At 36.7% G+C, this 17,425-nt stretch overlaps 1 protein-coding gene across 1 annotated transcript in view; it reads left to right on the top strand.

Annotated features, from left to right (window-relative positions):
* Positions 1 to 11,151, top strand: part of map1b (microtubule-associated protein 1B) — a 30,900-nt gene extending 19,749 nt beyond the window's left edge. Inside the window, 5 exon segments of the mRNA NM_001128201.2 lie at positions 148 to 230; positions 953 to 1,093; positions 1,509 to 6,708; positions 6,831 to 7,063; positions 7,558 to 11,151. Of these exon segments, the coding sequence (NP_001121673.1) occupies positions 148 to 230; positions 953 to 1,093; positions 1,509 to 6,708; positions 6,831 to 7,063; positions 7,558 to 7,713 (5,813 nt within the window). The 3' untranslated portion in view covers positions 7,714 to 11,151.
* The last annotated feature ends 6,274 nt before the right edge of the window (positions 11,152 to 17,425 follow it).

Below are 17,425 nucleotides of genomic sequence, written 5' to 3'. Positions count from 1 at the left end.
TATAAATGTCTATTTTCATTCAGTGTAACACAAATCCAAACATTTTAAGATCTCCACATGCACTTTTATTTAAAAATTATATATTTCTATTATATAATTCTATAAATATAAAACCCTGCACATGGTAACGTGTCTTTTTATTTTCAGGGCAAAAGATTCTGCACCACAAAAGTAATGTGTTGGAGACAGTGGTGCTCATTAACCCTTCAGATGAAGCTGTTAGCACTGAGGTAAACACACTTTCTCCTCCTTGTTTTAAATACATCTGTGTCTGCCACTTCAATGTATTTTTAAATAGGTTTAGGTGTTTAGATGAATGCTTGTGGATAAGAATCTGCAGTGGTTATAGATTTGGCAACAATATCAATAGAAATGCTGTTGGATCAAAACAATTGTGTTTTTGACACTACAGATGTAAACTCTTATGCATTTTGCTAGATATTGAAATAGTATGTCAGTACTGGGTGTGTCACAGTTGCAGGCAAACTTCTTAATGCACAACACGGTCAAACACCATAAAGCCGTGCTTGCACACTATGACTGCAGTTTGACTCTGCATTAATAATATGGTAGAGCACTGCAGGTCTGACCCTGGCCGGCTGCCCAGAACAGTCAATGGCAACAAATTGGAAAATGCTGGCATGGAGAGTGAACAAAAAAAAGAGAGGAAAAAGCAAAAAAAGAAAAGCAGAAGTACATTTGTAAATGAATGATTTTTAAAGTTAAAGTCACAGATAACTGCAAAAAGTTTAGCTGAGCTCATAGAAACAGGCATACTTTTGTTGGCCAGGTTTTTAGGAGTATGATTTCATCTTTTTGGTAACATCAAATTGGTAACATTTTGGTAACATCATTCATTTTTTGTAGATATTGCACTTACATGTTATACCTAAAAATAATCTGCAAATGTTTCTTGTAGTACATAAATAGTATAAACTCTGTTTACACCTAGGTACGGCTAATGGTCTCAGACACAGCCCATCATAAGCTGCTTGTCCTGGCAGGACAGTGCTTTGAAAATACAGGCGAGCTGATTCTTCAATCAGGCTCCTTTTCTCTCTCCAGTTTCATTGACATTTTTACAGATCAAGAGGTAAGTGACTGTTTTTCTTGGTGAAAACATGCACTTTACACTGTAACCTGACAATGTGACCCTGGACAACAAAGCTGATTTTATGTTGCATGGCTATATTTTTGGCTATAATATTGGCAATTTTTGTGTAAACGTTGTTGTGGCAATTTTTGGCAGGTTATGTGTAATGTATATTGCAATGCACTTTGTGTAGACAACAAAGCTATTTTCTTTGTATTTAGATTTTAAACATATTTCAAACAGTTGTATTTTGCCCAAATATTGTTAAATCCTATTAAACCATAAATTAATGGAAAGCTTATTTATTCACCTTTCAGTTGATGTATAAATCCCAATTTTAAAAATTACATTACTGGCTAGTTTTGTGGTCCAGGGTCAAATTAAGTAAGTAACATATTTCTAATTTGACTTACAGATTGGAGAGCTTCTTAGCACCGTACATCCAGCCAACAAAGCCAGTTTAACCCTTTTTTGTCCTGAGCATGGTGACTGGAAAAATTCAAACCTGGACAAACACAACTTACAGGATTTCATCTACATGAAGCTAAACTCCCCAACCATCCTTCCAGAAATGGAAGGTCTTTCTGAATTTACAGAATATCTGTCAGAATCTGTAGAAATCTCATCCCCATTTGACATGCTGGAGCCCCCAACCTCAGGGGGGTTTCTAAAATTATCAAAACCATGCTGCTATATATTCCCTGGTGGACGGGGTGACTCTGCATTGTTTGCAGTTAATGGTTTCAACATGCTAATTAATGGTGGATCTGATAGAAAGTCATGCTTTTGGAAGCTGGTACGACATTTGGACAGAGTAGATTCTGTTCTCCTTACACACATTGGAGATGATAACCTTCCAGGTATCAATAGTATGCTACAGCGCAAAATAGCTGAACTAGAAGAGGAGCAGTCACAGGGGTCTACAGCTAACAGTGACTGGACAAAGAATATGATCTCACCTGATATTGGTGTTATGTTTGCCAACATGCCTCAGAACCTGGAAAATCTTGAACCCAACTACAGAATTAGAAGAAATGCAGAGGAGGCAGCCTTCACACTGCAGTACTTAAACAAGTTGTCTCTAAAACCTGAACCTCTGCATAGGAGTATAGGTAATACAGTAGAACCAATTATACTATTCCAGAAAATGGGGGTCGGAAAGCTTGAAATGTATGTTCTTAACCCAGCTAAGAACAGTAAGGAGTTGCAGTTTTTTCTGAAAGAATGGTCTGGTAGTGATAAAGACAAAGCGACCATCTTGTTACCAAATGGAAAAGAATCAGAACTCCCCGTGTCATATTTGTCCTCTATCTCATCGCTGATTGTGTGGCATCCTGCTAACCCATCAGAAAAGATTGTCCGCGTCCTTTTTCCAGGCAATTCTACTCAGAATCATATTCTAGAAGGCCTAGAAAAACTTAAACACTTAGACTTCCTCAAATATCCTGTGATCACACAAAATGAGCTCAATTTAAACTTAGCCCCGACACTGAAACAAGCAAAGATGAAACATAAGACAGACAGTAAAGAGAGTCTCAAGTCCACATCAAAACCATCCCCTACCAAAAATCTCCACAAAGAATCCAGGGAAGAAACCACTGAAAAACTAAAAACTGTAAGTAAAACTGAACCAGCAGAAAAACAGGAGCCAACACAAAAAATAGAGAAAAAGGAAAAAACACTTGTGAAAAAAGTGAAAGCAGGGGAAAAGGACATTAAAAGCAAGGTTGAGCAAACACACAAAACTGACACTCCAGAGAAAAAGAAAGTTGAAATTAAACCAAAAACTATAAAGAAGGAATCCAAAAAATCTGTGGAAAAGACTGAGACTGTTAAAACTGAAAAAAACGTACCCAAGAAAGAAGACAAGGTTAAAAAAGAAGACAAGGTAAAGAAAGAAGAAGTGAAAAAAGAAATTAAAAGACGAGACGTCAGGAAAGACTCCCTATTAAAGGAGAGCAGAAAGGATGAAAAGAAAGAATCCCTAAAAGATTCAAAAGAGCCAATGAAAGATTTAAGGAAAACTGGTAGCTTGAAAAAGAATGCCCCTAGCACACCTGATGTGAAAAAACCTGCACCTAAACCAAAGGTTGCAGCACGTGGGAAGAGCCCTGGTAGCCCTGCCAGATCTAAAGACAAGGCCAAGTCCAAGCCCACCAAAAAAGATGCAGGAGAATCAGTGGCAGCACCTTCCGTCTCAGGAGCCACGGTTGAAGAGCCCACCGTGGAAGACAGTGCAACAGATGTACTTGAGGCAGAGAGATCACTTATGTCTTCTCCAGAGGACCTCACTAAAGATTTTGAGGCTTTGAAAGCAGAAGAGATGGCTGAAGATGATGAGGTCCTTTCTCAGACCAAAATAGACGATTCTAATCAAGAAGAAGTGATTAGACATGAAGAAATAACTCATTGCAAAGAGTCTCCAGAAGCAGCAGAGTCCCTGGATGAAGGAATAGCAACCACTGAAGCTGAGGAGGAATGTGGAGGTACTCCAGGGGAACTAGAACCCAATCAGAAAAGCAACGGTACCAGTGAAAAGTTTGAAGATGAAGGGACAGGGTTGGAAGAGTCCTCTGAGTTAGGGGACTATGAAGAAAAGGGAGAGACAGAGGAAGTGGATGAGCAGGACAGAGCAATATCTACATTAAAAGATGAACAGGCAGAGCTTGAAACCAAGGAAGGGGCAAATTATGGTACCGATGAACCAGAATATCTTGACAAAGAAACAAAGTTGCAATGTTTTGATGTAACCACACCACCAAAGCTCACTGCACCTTTGTCTCCTGCTGATTCAGTTCATGATGAAACCCTACCTGCAGGTTCAGAAAGTGAGGCTGCCTCTGATGATGAAAACCGAGATGAGCCTCCAGAAGAATACACAACATCTGGACACACTCAGTCTACGATTGAGATCTCAAGTGTCCCAACGCCTATGGATGAAATGTCAACTCCAAGAGATGTAATGAGTGATGAGACAACTAATGATGAAAGCGATTCTCCTTCCCAAGATTTTGTCAGGTACGGTATAACTACAGAACATGAACGAAAGAAACTTTCACCTCTTCAAGATGTTCCTGAATTAGACCACTCCAAGAGTGATGCCACTGAGGGCCATGATTATCATGTGTCAGCTTCCACCATTTCACCACCATCTTCATTGGAGGAAGATAAATCTGTCAAGGATTTTTCAGTTAAAGACACATTCTCTTTTGATTCAAGCAGGCTCACTACTACTACAAATTTGCCTTTTGTCAGGTCACCTTCTGTTGACCAAAATGTAAACATTGACCTTGTGCATGCAGGTGTATCTTCACCTATTGAACTGGGAACCACACTAGCAGGTATATCAAAAGGTCTGGAATCATACAGTCCAGATGAGAAGACCTTAGAGGGCCCTTTATCTCCTCAATCCTCAGGACACACACCTTTCTACCAGTCGCCGGTTGAGGAGAAAGCTGGCACTCTACCATCTGAGAAAACATCTGAGGCCCAGGGTCCTGTTATTGTTGACATCACAAGTGACAAGGAATACTCTCCCAGAGAGGCTAGTCCTATTGATGAAGCAGTGCCTGTTTCACAACCAGGAAAGAAACAATCACCAATTTATGAAGCACACTTATCGACCAATTTTGAATTTGACAGCAAATTGCCAAGTCAAACTGACAATAGTGATAAAAAAATAGCAACTGATGACAATTCATCAGTAATATCTGCCACATCATTGCCACCATCCAAAATAGAAAGTCTGTCTGAAACAAAGCATTTCACAACATTTAAAGAGGACAGTAAAATGTCCATATCTGAAGGGACAACATCTGATAAGTCTGGCACTCCAGTTGATGAAGTTGTTGCAGACGACACATTTTCTCACATTGCCTCTGCATCAACAGCCTCACTTGCAACAAGTTCTTTACCGGAACCGACAACAGATGATGTCTCTCCATCACTTCATGCTGAAGTGGGCTCCCCTCATTCCACAGAAGTGGATGATTCTTTTTCTGTCTCAGTTGTTCAGACTCCAACCACGATGCAGGAAGCAGAAGTCTCTCCATCTAAGGAGGACAGTCCCCGTCCTATGTCAATCTCTCCCGATGTTTCACCAAAGACAGCTAAACTAAGAATGCCAGAACAAGAAACAAAATCCCCTGAGAAGTTGTCAGCTGGGTGTGAACAAGAATCCCCAGAACACTCATTTGCATTGGATTTCAGCAAACAATCACCTGATCATCCATCAGTAGGAGGAATGCAGTCTACAGCCACTGAGAATGGTCCCACAGAAGTTGATGATAGTCCCTTGGATGAAGTTGGTTCCATGGGAGAACAACACAGACCTGGGGAAGCTGGGGATAAGGCAATGTTTTTTAAAGATTCTGATAGTACCCAGGCTGCTTCTGCCTCCCCATCAGATGCATCTCAGTCTACCCCATCAGTTACAACACCCTGCCAAATTGCAGAGCCAAGAGAAGTTTCTCCAGATCTAGATAATTTATCAGAGTCAGTCACTCCAAAACAGTCACCTAGCAAACAGTCTCCTTTGTCTCTTGACTCATCCCTTGTTTTAGGCAGACCAAGTATCTCTCATGAAGAAGTAAACAAAGGTAAACTTAGTCCCAATTCATTTTATGAAGAGAGTGCTATGGATAAATCAGAGGACACACAAAATCTAGAGAGGACTCCTCCAAAGGCTAGTTCACCCTTATCTCCTACTGAATCATTGTGTTTTTCTCAAAAGACAGAAGAGCTTAAACTTGGCTCAGAAACTACTACCTTCACAGGTTCAAAATCCCCCACCAGCCCCAAAATGTCACCTCCAGCCCAACTTTCCCCTTCTTCCACTCAGACAGACACTCTAGATAAATTTTCCACCAGCTCTTCATCATATTCATACAGTTGTCAAAATGTAGAATCTACTCAAATCTGTGATGGTGGGTCCATTGGACCAGAAACCTCAAAAGCATGCCATTCTCAGTCACGAGCAGAAGTGGACTTGTGTTTGGTGACCTCCTGTGAATACAGACATCCAAAAACAGAGCTTTCTCCATCCTTTATAAACCCCAGTCCTCTTGAGTACTTCATGACTGAGGAACCTAATTTGGGGGAGGAAAAGCCTCTTGCTAAGTCAGGAGAAGGACCACCGCCACCTGAAGAGAAACAGCAGACCAAACAGTGTGAGGAAACTCCACCCACCTCTGTAAGTGAATCAGCGCCCTCTCAAACAGACTCTGATGTTCCTCCTGGCACAGAAGAGTGCCCATCAATAACTGCAGATGCAAATATTGACTCTGAAGATGACTCAGAAACACTTCCAACAGATAGGACGATCACTTATCGTCATGCAGACCCACCTCCAGTCACACCCAAAGACCCTGCTCCTACTCCTCCACATCCTGATGCCTGCATGGTAGATCCTGAAGTCCTGAAGGCTGAGGAGGCATCCGGGAAACCGAAAAAGAACATCAGCAGCAAGACTAAGCCATCTGCAACAAAGAGCTTGTCAAAAACAAGTGCCATCAAAGAGTCGAAAGTGTCCTCTCCAAAAAAGTCTACAGAAGATAAAGATGCCAAAAATGCAACTAATACCTCTGCATCAAGGGGAGTGAAAAACAGCACTTCAGGTAACACTAGTTTCACACTCAAAACACATGTGTACTGTAAAACCTGACAAAACATATAGTTAAATGTCTATAATCTTTAACTTTTTACAGACTTCTTTATCTTTGTTTTTATTTCTATTAAGGAAGCACCAAGTCCAGCGGTGGAACATCTGTACCCAACTGTCCTACAATGTATATGGACCTAGTTTACATACCAAACCACTGCAATGCAAAGAATGTGGATGCAGAGTTCTTTAAACGGATCCGATCCTCCTACTATGTAGTCAGTGGTAATGATCCAACAGCACAGGAACCTAGTAAAGCAGTTCTGGATGCTCTGTTGGAAGGAAAGAGCCAATGGGGAAATAATATGCAGGTACCATTATTTAATTAAAAAAATAAATAAATAAATGATTTGATAGTGGGCGTCATGGTGGCACTGTGGGTAGCACAATCGCCTCACAGAAAGAAGGTTGTTGGTTCGAGCCCTGGCTGGATCTGTTGGCATTTCTGTGTGGAGTTTGCATGTCCTCCTCATGTTGGCATGGGTTTCCTCCGGGTGCTCCGGTCCAAAGACATAGTATAGGTATATTGTATCTTAGGTAATTTGTCCATAGTGTATGTGTGGGACCGAGAGTGTATGGATGTTTTCCAGTGATGAGTTGCAGCTGGAAGGGCATCTGCTGTGTAAAACATGCTGGATAAGTTTGCGATTCATTCTACTGTGGCGACTCCTGATGTATAAAGAAACTAAGCCGAAAAGAAAATGAATGAATGGATGATTTGATAGCTTAGATTTCCCCTAAATGAATGTTCCATTCCATAAAATGACTGGATTTGATTTTGACTTGAGTATTCTTACACCTCCAGGTCACACTGATTCCAACCCATGATACAGAAGTTATGAGGGAGTGGTACCAAGAGACCCATGAGAAGCAGCAAGACCTAAACATCATGGTTTTGGCAAGCAGCAGCACTGTAGTCATGCAAGATGAGTCTTTCCCTGCATGTAAGATTGAGCTGTGATTGTCATGAGGTATGATGTTGGAGAGCACACAATTGGAAATCTTGATACACGTTCACAAAAGCAAATGTTTTGTATCACTTTCAATAGAGAAACTGGTAAAATGCTTCTCAGTAGATTTCTTTAGTACTTTTTGAGGTCTCAGGTTGTGAAAATGTTTGGTTAGACATTTTATGCCGAGTTCACACTGCATGAAGTTTCCAGATCAACATTATTTTCATATGGCACGACTCTCTGAGGGTAGCATTCAGTTGCTGTGGTGTTCACACTGCTTGATGGATCAGTGACCGAAGGATACACACTGCATGACTACACTAGAAACAATTGCCCGCAACTCTGTCTGACCTGCAAAGGCACACAAGTAGTGCTAAAAAAATTCAAGATTATGCTTGAGACTAGAGAATGGTAAACTGTAATAAGTATTTTAAGATAATTTGCCATTCACCTGTTTTGAAAAAGAGAAAAACAAGATTAAGAAAATTGTTTGGGAGATGCAGGGAACAAGGGTTGTGAGTTGGAGGGCAATAAATAAGGTGCTGGTCAAGCAAATTTTTTCGTTCTGTTCAATCCTAGCAGGCACACAATGTTATAAGAAATTATTACTAGGTTAGATTTAGGTCGTGACGTCAGGTGACCAAAATTAAATGTCTAGCCAGCGTCTAAGGACAACAGTATTTTGGCATCCAATAATGACGTCGAATGATGTTAATATTTGTTTGATTTTAGGTTGTGTTGGAAAGTGACCAAAATCCAACGTCGACCCAACATCTCAAACGAACGTCATATTGACATCAAATACTGACATTTAAATGTCAGGTATAGCAACCAAAATCTATTGTCTGATAGATGTGTCATAGTGGTAACGTCCACACAACGTCAAGCTGTAACATCATTAGACATTGATATTTGGTTGATTTTAGGTTGGACATCAGACATTGATGTCGGCTGACGTTGGGTTCTGATGTCAACCCAATTTTCATTTGCAAACAAAATGCAACATCCCCACAATGTTGAGGTACAATGTGAATCTGATGTTATGTTGACATCCTGTGCCCGCTGGGATATTATTGTAAAGCTTATTTATTCTTGGATAGTGGTCTATAAATTCTCCCCAAACTCCCCGCTGCCCTGTATCTTGCTCTGTCATTGGCTGTAGGTCATCGCTGATATGTTTTTCAGTCAAAACTCATTTCACACAGCACGTCTTTGATAATTCACACTGTGTCACACATAAACAGGCACCAATTTGCCTCTGATTTTATCCATTTGTCAGCGATTTCACAAAGCCTGTCGGCAAGTGTAAACTGGGGCCAAAATTATTTAGTGTGAACTCGGCATTAGACAACCCAGAGCAGTTTTGGGGGTGTATCAGACCTCATCAAAAACATACACACACACAAAAGCTACTTTTGAGCAAACTGTAACAAAATACACATATTAGTCAGTGGATGAACTGTACTGAGCAGCTCCAGTTAAACAAATTCACTAATTTTAAAGCAGATGATAAATGGATCCATGGATCTCTAAAACCAGAACTCAAATAACAATGTTTACACCAAAGGTTGAGGGATTGTTTCAATGCCTTAGAAAGTAAAACTGAATGTACAAAAAATATGATGCACTTAATATGATGACAATGAAAGGGTATGTATGATTCGCTATTACGCATATACAGTATCATAAGATGCAAAAGATATTCCATCTGCACTGACTTGTTTAGAATATGAATGTGAAGCTTGCTACCATTGCAATTAAATGCTAGAATAAAGGTCTACCAATTTAAAAGTAAAAAAAATGAAATGTTTGAGAAAACATTGAACACCATAAATCATATATAACAACCTTAATGTTGTGTTAAAAAGAAACATCCTGTTCCTCTTCGTCTCCGGCTAGCAAAGAATTAATTTCATTAATTTTATTGCCATGAGGGTAGGAGATATTTCTGACTAGCCATCATTAGTTTCAAATTTCTTGAATTTCACCAGCCTTTATGAATTTGTTAATATAATAAAATAATAACAAGTATTTGAACCACAAATTGGTTACTAATCAAATTGTACTGCATATTGTTTGCATATATTTGCTAATGTTTTTATCCTATCAACTGAGCAATACAGTTACTATATTTATTTGCCTTATTTAATGCTTAATTTATAACTTGGAAAATTGCTTTTTGGCCATTCATATGAATTTAATGATGAAAGGAAATCTCTATCATGTGAAACTTGTGTGTCAACATTCAGCTATTTGGTTTTTCTTGGATAGCTATTGTTTTTTCCTCAGACACTAAATGCACATAGGCATTTCACTCAGTTTTGAGAGCTCTTCTAAAGTATATGCACTGTTCATTCAAATCTTGTCCATGTACATTTTTTTATTATGTTAGCATGTCAATGTTGCCAGCAAAAGCCATCAAGATTGTGGTTCATTGAAAGTTAAGTAAGCGAAAGCTTTCCTTTCATTAGGAATTGTTTTTTTTTATAAAATTGCACTGTACTGTAATAATTAATTGCTTAGCGACAGAGTGAGTGGTCGGATGATATGTGCATGAGTAATGTATTATCCTTGACATTTCTCTGTGCTTTCTTGTTCTAAGAGGGGAAACTCATTGTTTACTGCAAGGACATGACTGAAATCATCACGAGTTTGGATCTAGTTTACAGTATCTAAATGTTGAAAATCATGGGCTTATGGGAATTTCACTTTAACAAAGCCTATTGATTAGGAGTTTGATCATCAATTAAAGATCATTTCTGTCTATTAAGCTGAACGGATTATACCAATACTAACTGACAGAACCACTACAAGGATTTTACAGTTCATAACAGTATTATGCCTTAGGTTAAACTATTACAGCTGCTCAACTAACAGCTATACTAGGGATTTTGGTGTCATTGTGGCGCAACCCTGTTCTGCAGTTCATGATAACAGTAACTGGAAATGACATTAATATCTCAGAACTGGACTCTACTTAAATGCATACTATTGTCAGCAGCAGTCAACAGACTCTTCTAGCCACATGCTTCAGCAAAGTGCATTGTTGTTTATCCGCAAGACATTTAAACGACTAAACACAACACACAGATCTAGTCTATCACTCCCCTCTTTTCCTCTGATCCACTGTAACACTTCAAGGTAAATTTTCTCAAACCCTCACAAACAATCCCTCTGGTTCTCCTCACTCACCTTCGGGTGCTAGTAAGAATATGTCTGCAGTTGTCTATGAAATATATAAAATATATATCTTGTGAACTTGCATCTTTCCTTTTTTTTCATTCCTAATCTCATATCTAGAGAATAGTCTCAAGTGAAAGTATTACCTTGTGCTTTTTCTGATGTTTGTGTGCGATATCTCTTCAAAACTACGGCGTGTTTGATGTAAAGGGAACTACAATTAAAAAGAAGGCAAATGAGTCCACAATAAATAACGTTGTGGAACATTTTGCGTATGTGTGTTTGTTTTTTGTAGAACATGCTAGCTCTCCTGCTTCAAATGTGGTTATGTGCATGGGGAATTGTGCTTGGGGTTGCTCAGAGGGATTTCTGAGAGTTTAATTGGCTACAAAACAGTCCTGAGCCCCAGGGATCATGTATCTGTTTTGGGTTGAAGATCATTTTGGGGCAAATTTACCCTAAATGAACTGGATTTAGGTGAGTTATTTGTGCATTCAAAGTCTAAATCTCAAAACGAGAGTAAAAGCTGTGTATTACTTTAAATGTCAATAGCAAATATACTCACACAGGTTTGCTTTAACATCTGTGTTATTGAGGGAGAGCAGGCTGGTCACCGCTCTGCCACTGCCCCTGTGCCAAAGAGGACATTAACTAATGATGACCTGGGCACTGCGGGCACTTTTCAAACCCAGACAGAATCGTAGCGTTAAATCAGAATGGAAATGTCTAGCGGCAAAAGTACCACAGTAATAACATTGGCTGAAGTTCAATGGGAGACGTCTGGGTCATCGCATATTACTTTTATGTATCTGAGCATGATGTCAGCAGATCGATTGAGGCCAGCTGGTTCATGTGGCCTAAAGTGATCAGCTCTTTTTCAGTGCTAGCGCTAACAGTTACACATAATATGGATTATGTAATCAGATTGGGAACAAAATGAAGTACTTGTAATGTGATTCTATTATGGTTTAAAGACTCTTAATTAGATTCATCAGTCCCTTTTTTATTACATTTTTACACACAGTTGAAGTCAGAATTATTAGCCCCCCTGAATTATTAGCCCACCTGTTTATTTTTTTCTCCAATTGTTGTTTAACAGAGAGAAGACATTTATAAACACGATAGTTTTAATAACTAATTTTTAATAACTGATTTATTTTATCTTTGCCAGGATGACAGTAAATAATATTTGACTAGATATTTTATCAAGATAGTATTCAGCTTAAAGTGACATTTAAAGACTTTGAAGTAGAATAATTAGGCAGGTTAGGATAATTAGGCAAGTCAGTGTATAGTGATGGTTTGTTCTGCAAACAATCAAACAAAAAATATAGCTTAAAGGTGCTAATAATTTTTACCTTAATTTTTTTTTTATAGTCAAAATAAACCAAATAAGGCTTTCTCCAGAAGAAAAATATTATATGAATTACTGTGAAAAATATTTTATTGGAAAATATTTAAAAAAAGGGGAAAAAAAATCACAGGAGAGCTAATAATTTTGACTTCCACTTAATTATTCCCACAATGGCGGTAAAAAAGATTAGAAAAACCTTGTTTAATTCCTTAAATAACATTTTGGTGGAAAGTTTTTCTCTTCTTAAAAAAAACAAACAACGGACTATTTCTGCTTTTGGGGGTCTGCACAAAATATTTCACTCCTGGAAAACTTTTTAATGTCAATCTAATGCTGGAATTCCTAAGATTTTTATTTATTTATTTTAGTTCTCTTAGACCTTAAAAGTGTACTTTAAGTATGTACTTAGATTTAAAATGTTAGGTCAGTAATCAAAAGCTATTAAAAAAGTTTTCTTTTCATCTTAAATAATGAAAAATAAATAATGAATAATGAAATAGATTAGGGTACTACAATTTTAATCATGGAATTTGTCAGCAGTATAGCAAAATACAGCTAGTAAGTAATCTATTCAGCACTGCTCTGTTTTGTTTTGATGCAAAATAATTGTAATATACGCATATGTAAAAAAAAAATATATATATATATATTATATATATATATATATATATATATATATATATATATATATATATATATATATATATATATATATATATATATATATATATATATATATATATATATATATATATATATTTATATATATATATATATATATATATATATATATATATATATATATATATATATATATATATATATATGTATATATATATTTTTTTTTACATATGCGTATATTACAATTATTTTGCATCAAAACAGTTTGAAGAAAAGCACTCCAAAAGCATTCATGTAATCCAAATGCAGTCTTCCAAATGCACAACCACAGAAACACTTCAGTGACTTAATACAGCTAGCATTTGCTAATCTTCTCAGCCTAAAAACTATTATTCACAGCATTACTTCCCAAAATAATTCATCCAATTTGTATAAAATACAAAAAACTGCAACATAAGTGGATAACTACATATTTGATTTTGATTTTGAAAGTGTCAATGTAAATTAGAATATTTTTATTTTAATTACAAATTATTGAATGATTTTTGTAGGAAAAAGATTTATATAATCATACTTAGTATTCAATCATTCACTGTTTAAATTACTTAAAAGTTTATCAAAATATTCAGTAGCTTATACATGTTGAGAAATGTAAACAAGAGAAAGATAATATAAAAATATAACGAAGCACAGCTGCTAAACACCAAATTAGACACAGTGTGTTATGCTGAAGAAAGCACTATATTTAAACCTGTAATTTGCCCGCACACGCTGTACAAAACATACTGAGTCACCAGAAATGAACAAGAAATACACGATAAAGCACTTTGTTTCAATTTTGTCTCAAACAGATACTGTACATAGATACTGCACACCTCCATGTTGAATCTCATCAATAATCCAGCACTTGAGAGTCTGCCTTCAATTGGGCAAAGGCGGTCTCAGCTGAATAGGGTGAGGTGCTGTTGCTACGGAAACACTCAGCAGAGTCCCATCAGGACCAACATGAGGAGACTAATAACAGTTTTTAACACATTGTTCTGTATGTCCCACACAATTTATATATAAATATGTACATAGTACATGTTTCTATACATTTTTATGAGTAGTTATTAAAAGTACCAACCGCTAAATTAAAACAATTTTTTAAAATTAAAATCTTTTTAAGTATTTTAAAAGTCACCTTTGAGGATGTTCTTTAAAAAACCCAAAGAAAGGTTCGTTTTTTTTTCTGGGAACAAAACTAGCCAACAGCATCATCTAAATAGTATATATGCAGATCTTCTCCTCCATCTGGAAATAAATAGATTTCCTGCTGGCTTTGCTCGGTCAGCAGTTCTTGTCATTGATTAGACAGTTATATGAACTCCAGGCAGTCGAATAACAATTTCTCTTTGACACCCAATCAGGCCAAAAGACACCACATGCTTAACATTCATGTCATCCTGTCAGTTGTTATGTACATAACATGCATACACATATTTATTGTATCTGTTTTTGTTTTCTGAAAATCCAAAATGCAGCCATAACAATGAATAGGCATGCATGACCACAGTGTCCAGCTTAACAGAGCTGATGCCCTTGGGTTCAGCCACAAATTCAATACCTGACAGTCCCGTACAGTCATCAATCACAAAGTCAACACCATTGGTCTGCAATCCTTTACATGATCATCTTGCTCATCTAGTACATAGTACAGACATGAAAATCCACGGGGTTATACCTAGGATTGTGTGGATTACTCTTTAATCTCCATTGTGTTCTTACATGTGGCTTTTAAATTAAGATACACTTGTTTATTTCAATTCAAATCTGCTTGGCTGGTCAAGCTGGTTTTAGTTTGTCATTCCACTTGGTCTCCCAGCATGACCAGCTAAAACCAGCCTGGAAAGGGCCAAAACCCCTCTGAAACGAGCCTGGTATACCAAAACCAGTAAACAGTTGGGTGGACATTGTCACATACGTGAAGTGTTATTAAACTCTTTCTCACACCGAGAACCATTGATATGACCTTTCAAAGAAGAGAAAAGAAGCTGGGCAATTATCAGGCAAATTGATTATCTCTTGCTGTTACAGCAGACCAGCAAGAGGATAAGAAGCACACGTTTAGCCTATTGGTTCGATACTGATGTTTATTATAATAATTATTATTATCATTATTATTATTAGTAGTAGTAGTAGTAGTATTACAATTATTACAACATCAGTACAGACAAAAAACTCTTGTGTTTTGAACAACTTTTAATATGCAGTGCTCATTTTGAAGTATCTTGAATTAAGTTCAGTCAGTGATAGTCAAGCAGGTGAAGGCTAATTGTCATTTAGACTTGCAAATTATAATAATCATTCAAAACTATGTTGAAGGGCTTTAAAACAAGTCTACAATGGGGATTATAGCCAGCTTTAGGTCTGTTCAATGAAATGAACGTTTCATTCTGCTATCAATAGCGCCATCTGCTGCTTCAAATGCGACAGTTGTAAGAGCGATTAGCAGGAGTTATCGAAGCGTTTTAAACCACGTTAAAATAAGCGTATCGACAGTCAGGACAGAAAAAAACAATTCTGAATCAATATTTTAATACTTACTTTAGAAGAAATAATGTCAAATCTGCATCGTTTACATACCTGTTAACAGGAGAGCGCCATGTTGGAATGTTCCATTTCTTTAACTAAAAAGGCGGTATCAGATTTAGGAAACGGGGTTTTCATAAAAGTTATTGCTAATAATAATAATAATAATAATAATAAATATAATTATATATATATATATATATATATATATATATATATATATATATATATATATATATATATATATATATATATATATATATATATATATATATATATATATTATATCATATATTATGCAAGTACGAATCAATATTGTATTAGATAAAACTATTTATGTTGATATATATAATATATATATATCAATTATATAATATATACATTTATATATATATATATATATACATATATATATATATATATATATATATATGAAATTTCTTAATGCGCAACATCAACATAAATAGTTTTATCTGCTACAATATTAATTCGTACTTGCATGTCTGATAGATAGTGCACAGTCGGTGTGAGTGTTTGAGTTCAGGTAATTAATGTAATGAGATGTTTGAGGGGAAAAGATTGGGGTGCAAGCTCACTATCTCAGTATAGAATATATGTAGCTCTAATAAGGTCAGTGTTAGATTCGGCTAGTGTAGTGTATGGTTCAGCAGCCAAGTCAAACTTGAATAAATTAGAAGTAATTCAGGCACAGGCACTGAGAATATTTAGTGGAGCTTTGAAGACAACACCCGTGTCAGCTGTTCAAGTGGAAATGGGAGAATTGACACTGGAATTAAGAAGGAAGCAGTTGCAAATTCACATATCACTAAAGCAGGTGAGTTAGCAAAATGGGAAAAGTCAAAGGGAGAATTTTGGTAGGTGTTTAAAGATAGTGGCAAAAGAATTAGGAGTGTTTAATTTGAGAATAAGTTCTACTGTCATCTATCCAGAAATTGCTCCATGGATAGTGTGGCCTGGGGTTGACTGGTTTGTGCTATAGGAAAAGAATGAGGCTAGAGATAGCATTAATCTGGAAAGAATGTTTAACCAAAGGGTCGAAGAAATATACAAAGAGTACACACAGATCATTACAGATGGAGCAAACCCAGAAACTGGAGTGTCTGGATTGGGGTAGTTATACCAGAAAAAAATATTGAAATAAATAGAAGGACATCTGAAGGATGTGGAGGTGCTAGCTATGTTATAGCATTAAGATGGGTAGAATTGACAGGGCAGGACAAAATCTTGGTATGTTCAGACTCCGCATCAGCCCTTGCAAGTCTAAGGTCATTTTCTTCTAGACAAGAAATTTTGGAGTACTCCAGTGTATAACAAAAATAACACGTCAGAGAAAGGAGGTGAGGTTTATATGGGTTCCAGATCATGATGGGATGAAGGGAAATGAAATGGCTGACAAATTAGCAAAAAGTGTGTTAACAAAAAAAATTTAGAAATGCAAATAACGGTTAGTAAAGCAGAAGTGAAAAGTCTAATATGGGTAATATTATTTAAAAGTGGCAAGAGAAGTGGGACAGAGAAAAGAAAAGAAGGCATTTGTATGAAATTCAACAGGTTGTTTAACACAAAACAGTCAGTAGTGGTAACAGGCGAGAATAAATAGTGATAACAAGATCATTGTTTATTAAATAAAACACTTAAATTGATAGGAAAGCACGAAACTGGATTATGTGAGGGCTGTAGTGAAGTGGAGTCAGTAGAACCTGTGATACTAAAATGCAAAAGGTATGAAACACAGAGGGAGGAAATGAGAAATAATCTAAGGGAGATGGGATTCAGAAAGTAGCATGAAAAGGTTTACTAAGCACAAAGGACAGGATTCAGACCAGAATATTTATAAAGTTTCTGAGAGAAACAGGTGTTTATGATAGGATATAAAATAAATGAATAAATAATTTAAATTATAATAGAAGGTAAAGTGCTGCTGCTGATGTGACAATAAAAGTGATTTGATTTGATTTAAAGGGAATAGAGTT

The sequence above is a fragment of the Danio rerio genome, chromosome 5 (assembly GCF_052040795.2).
Source record: "Danio rerio strain M-AB ecotype USA chromosome 5, GRCz13ab, whole genome shotgun sequence".
Taxonomy (NCBI): Eukaryota; Metazoa; Chordata; class Actinopteri; order Cypriniformes; family Danionidae; genus Danio; species Danio rerio.
This window is presented reverse-complemented; position numbering and strand designations above follow the sequence as displayed.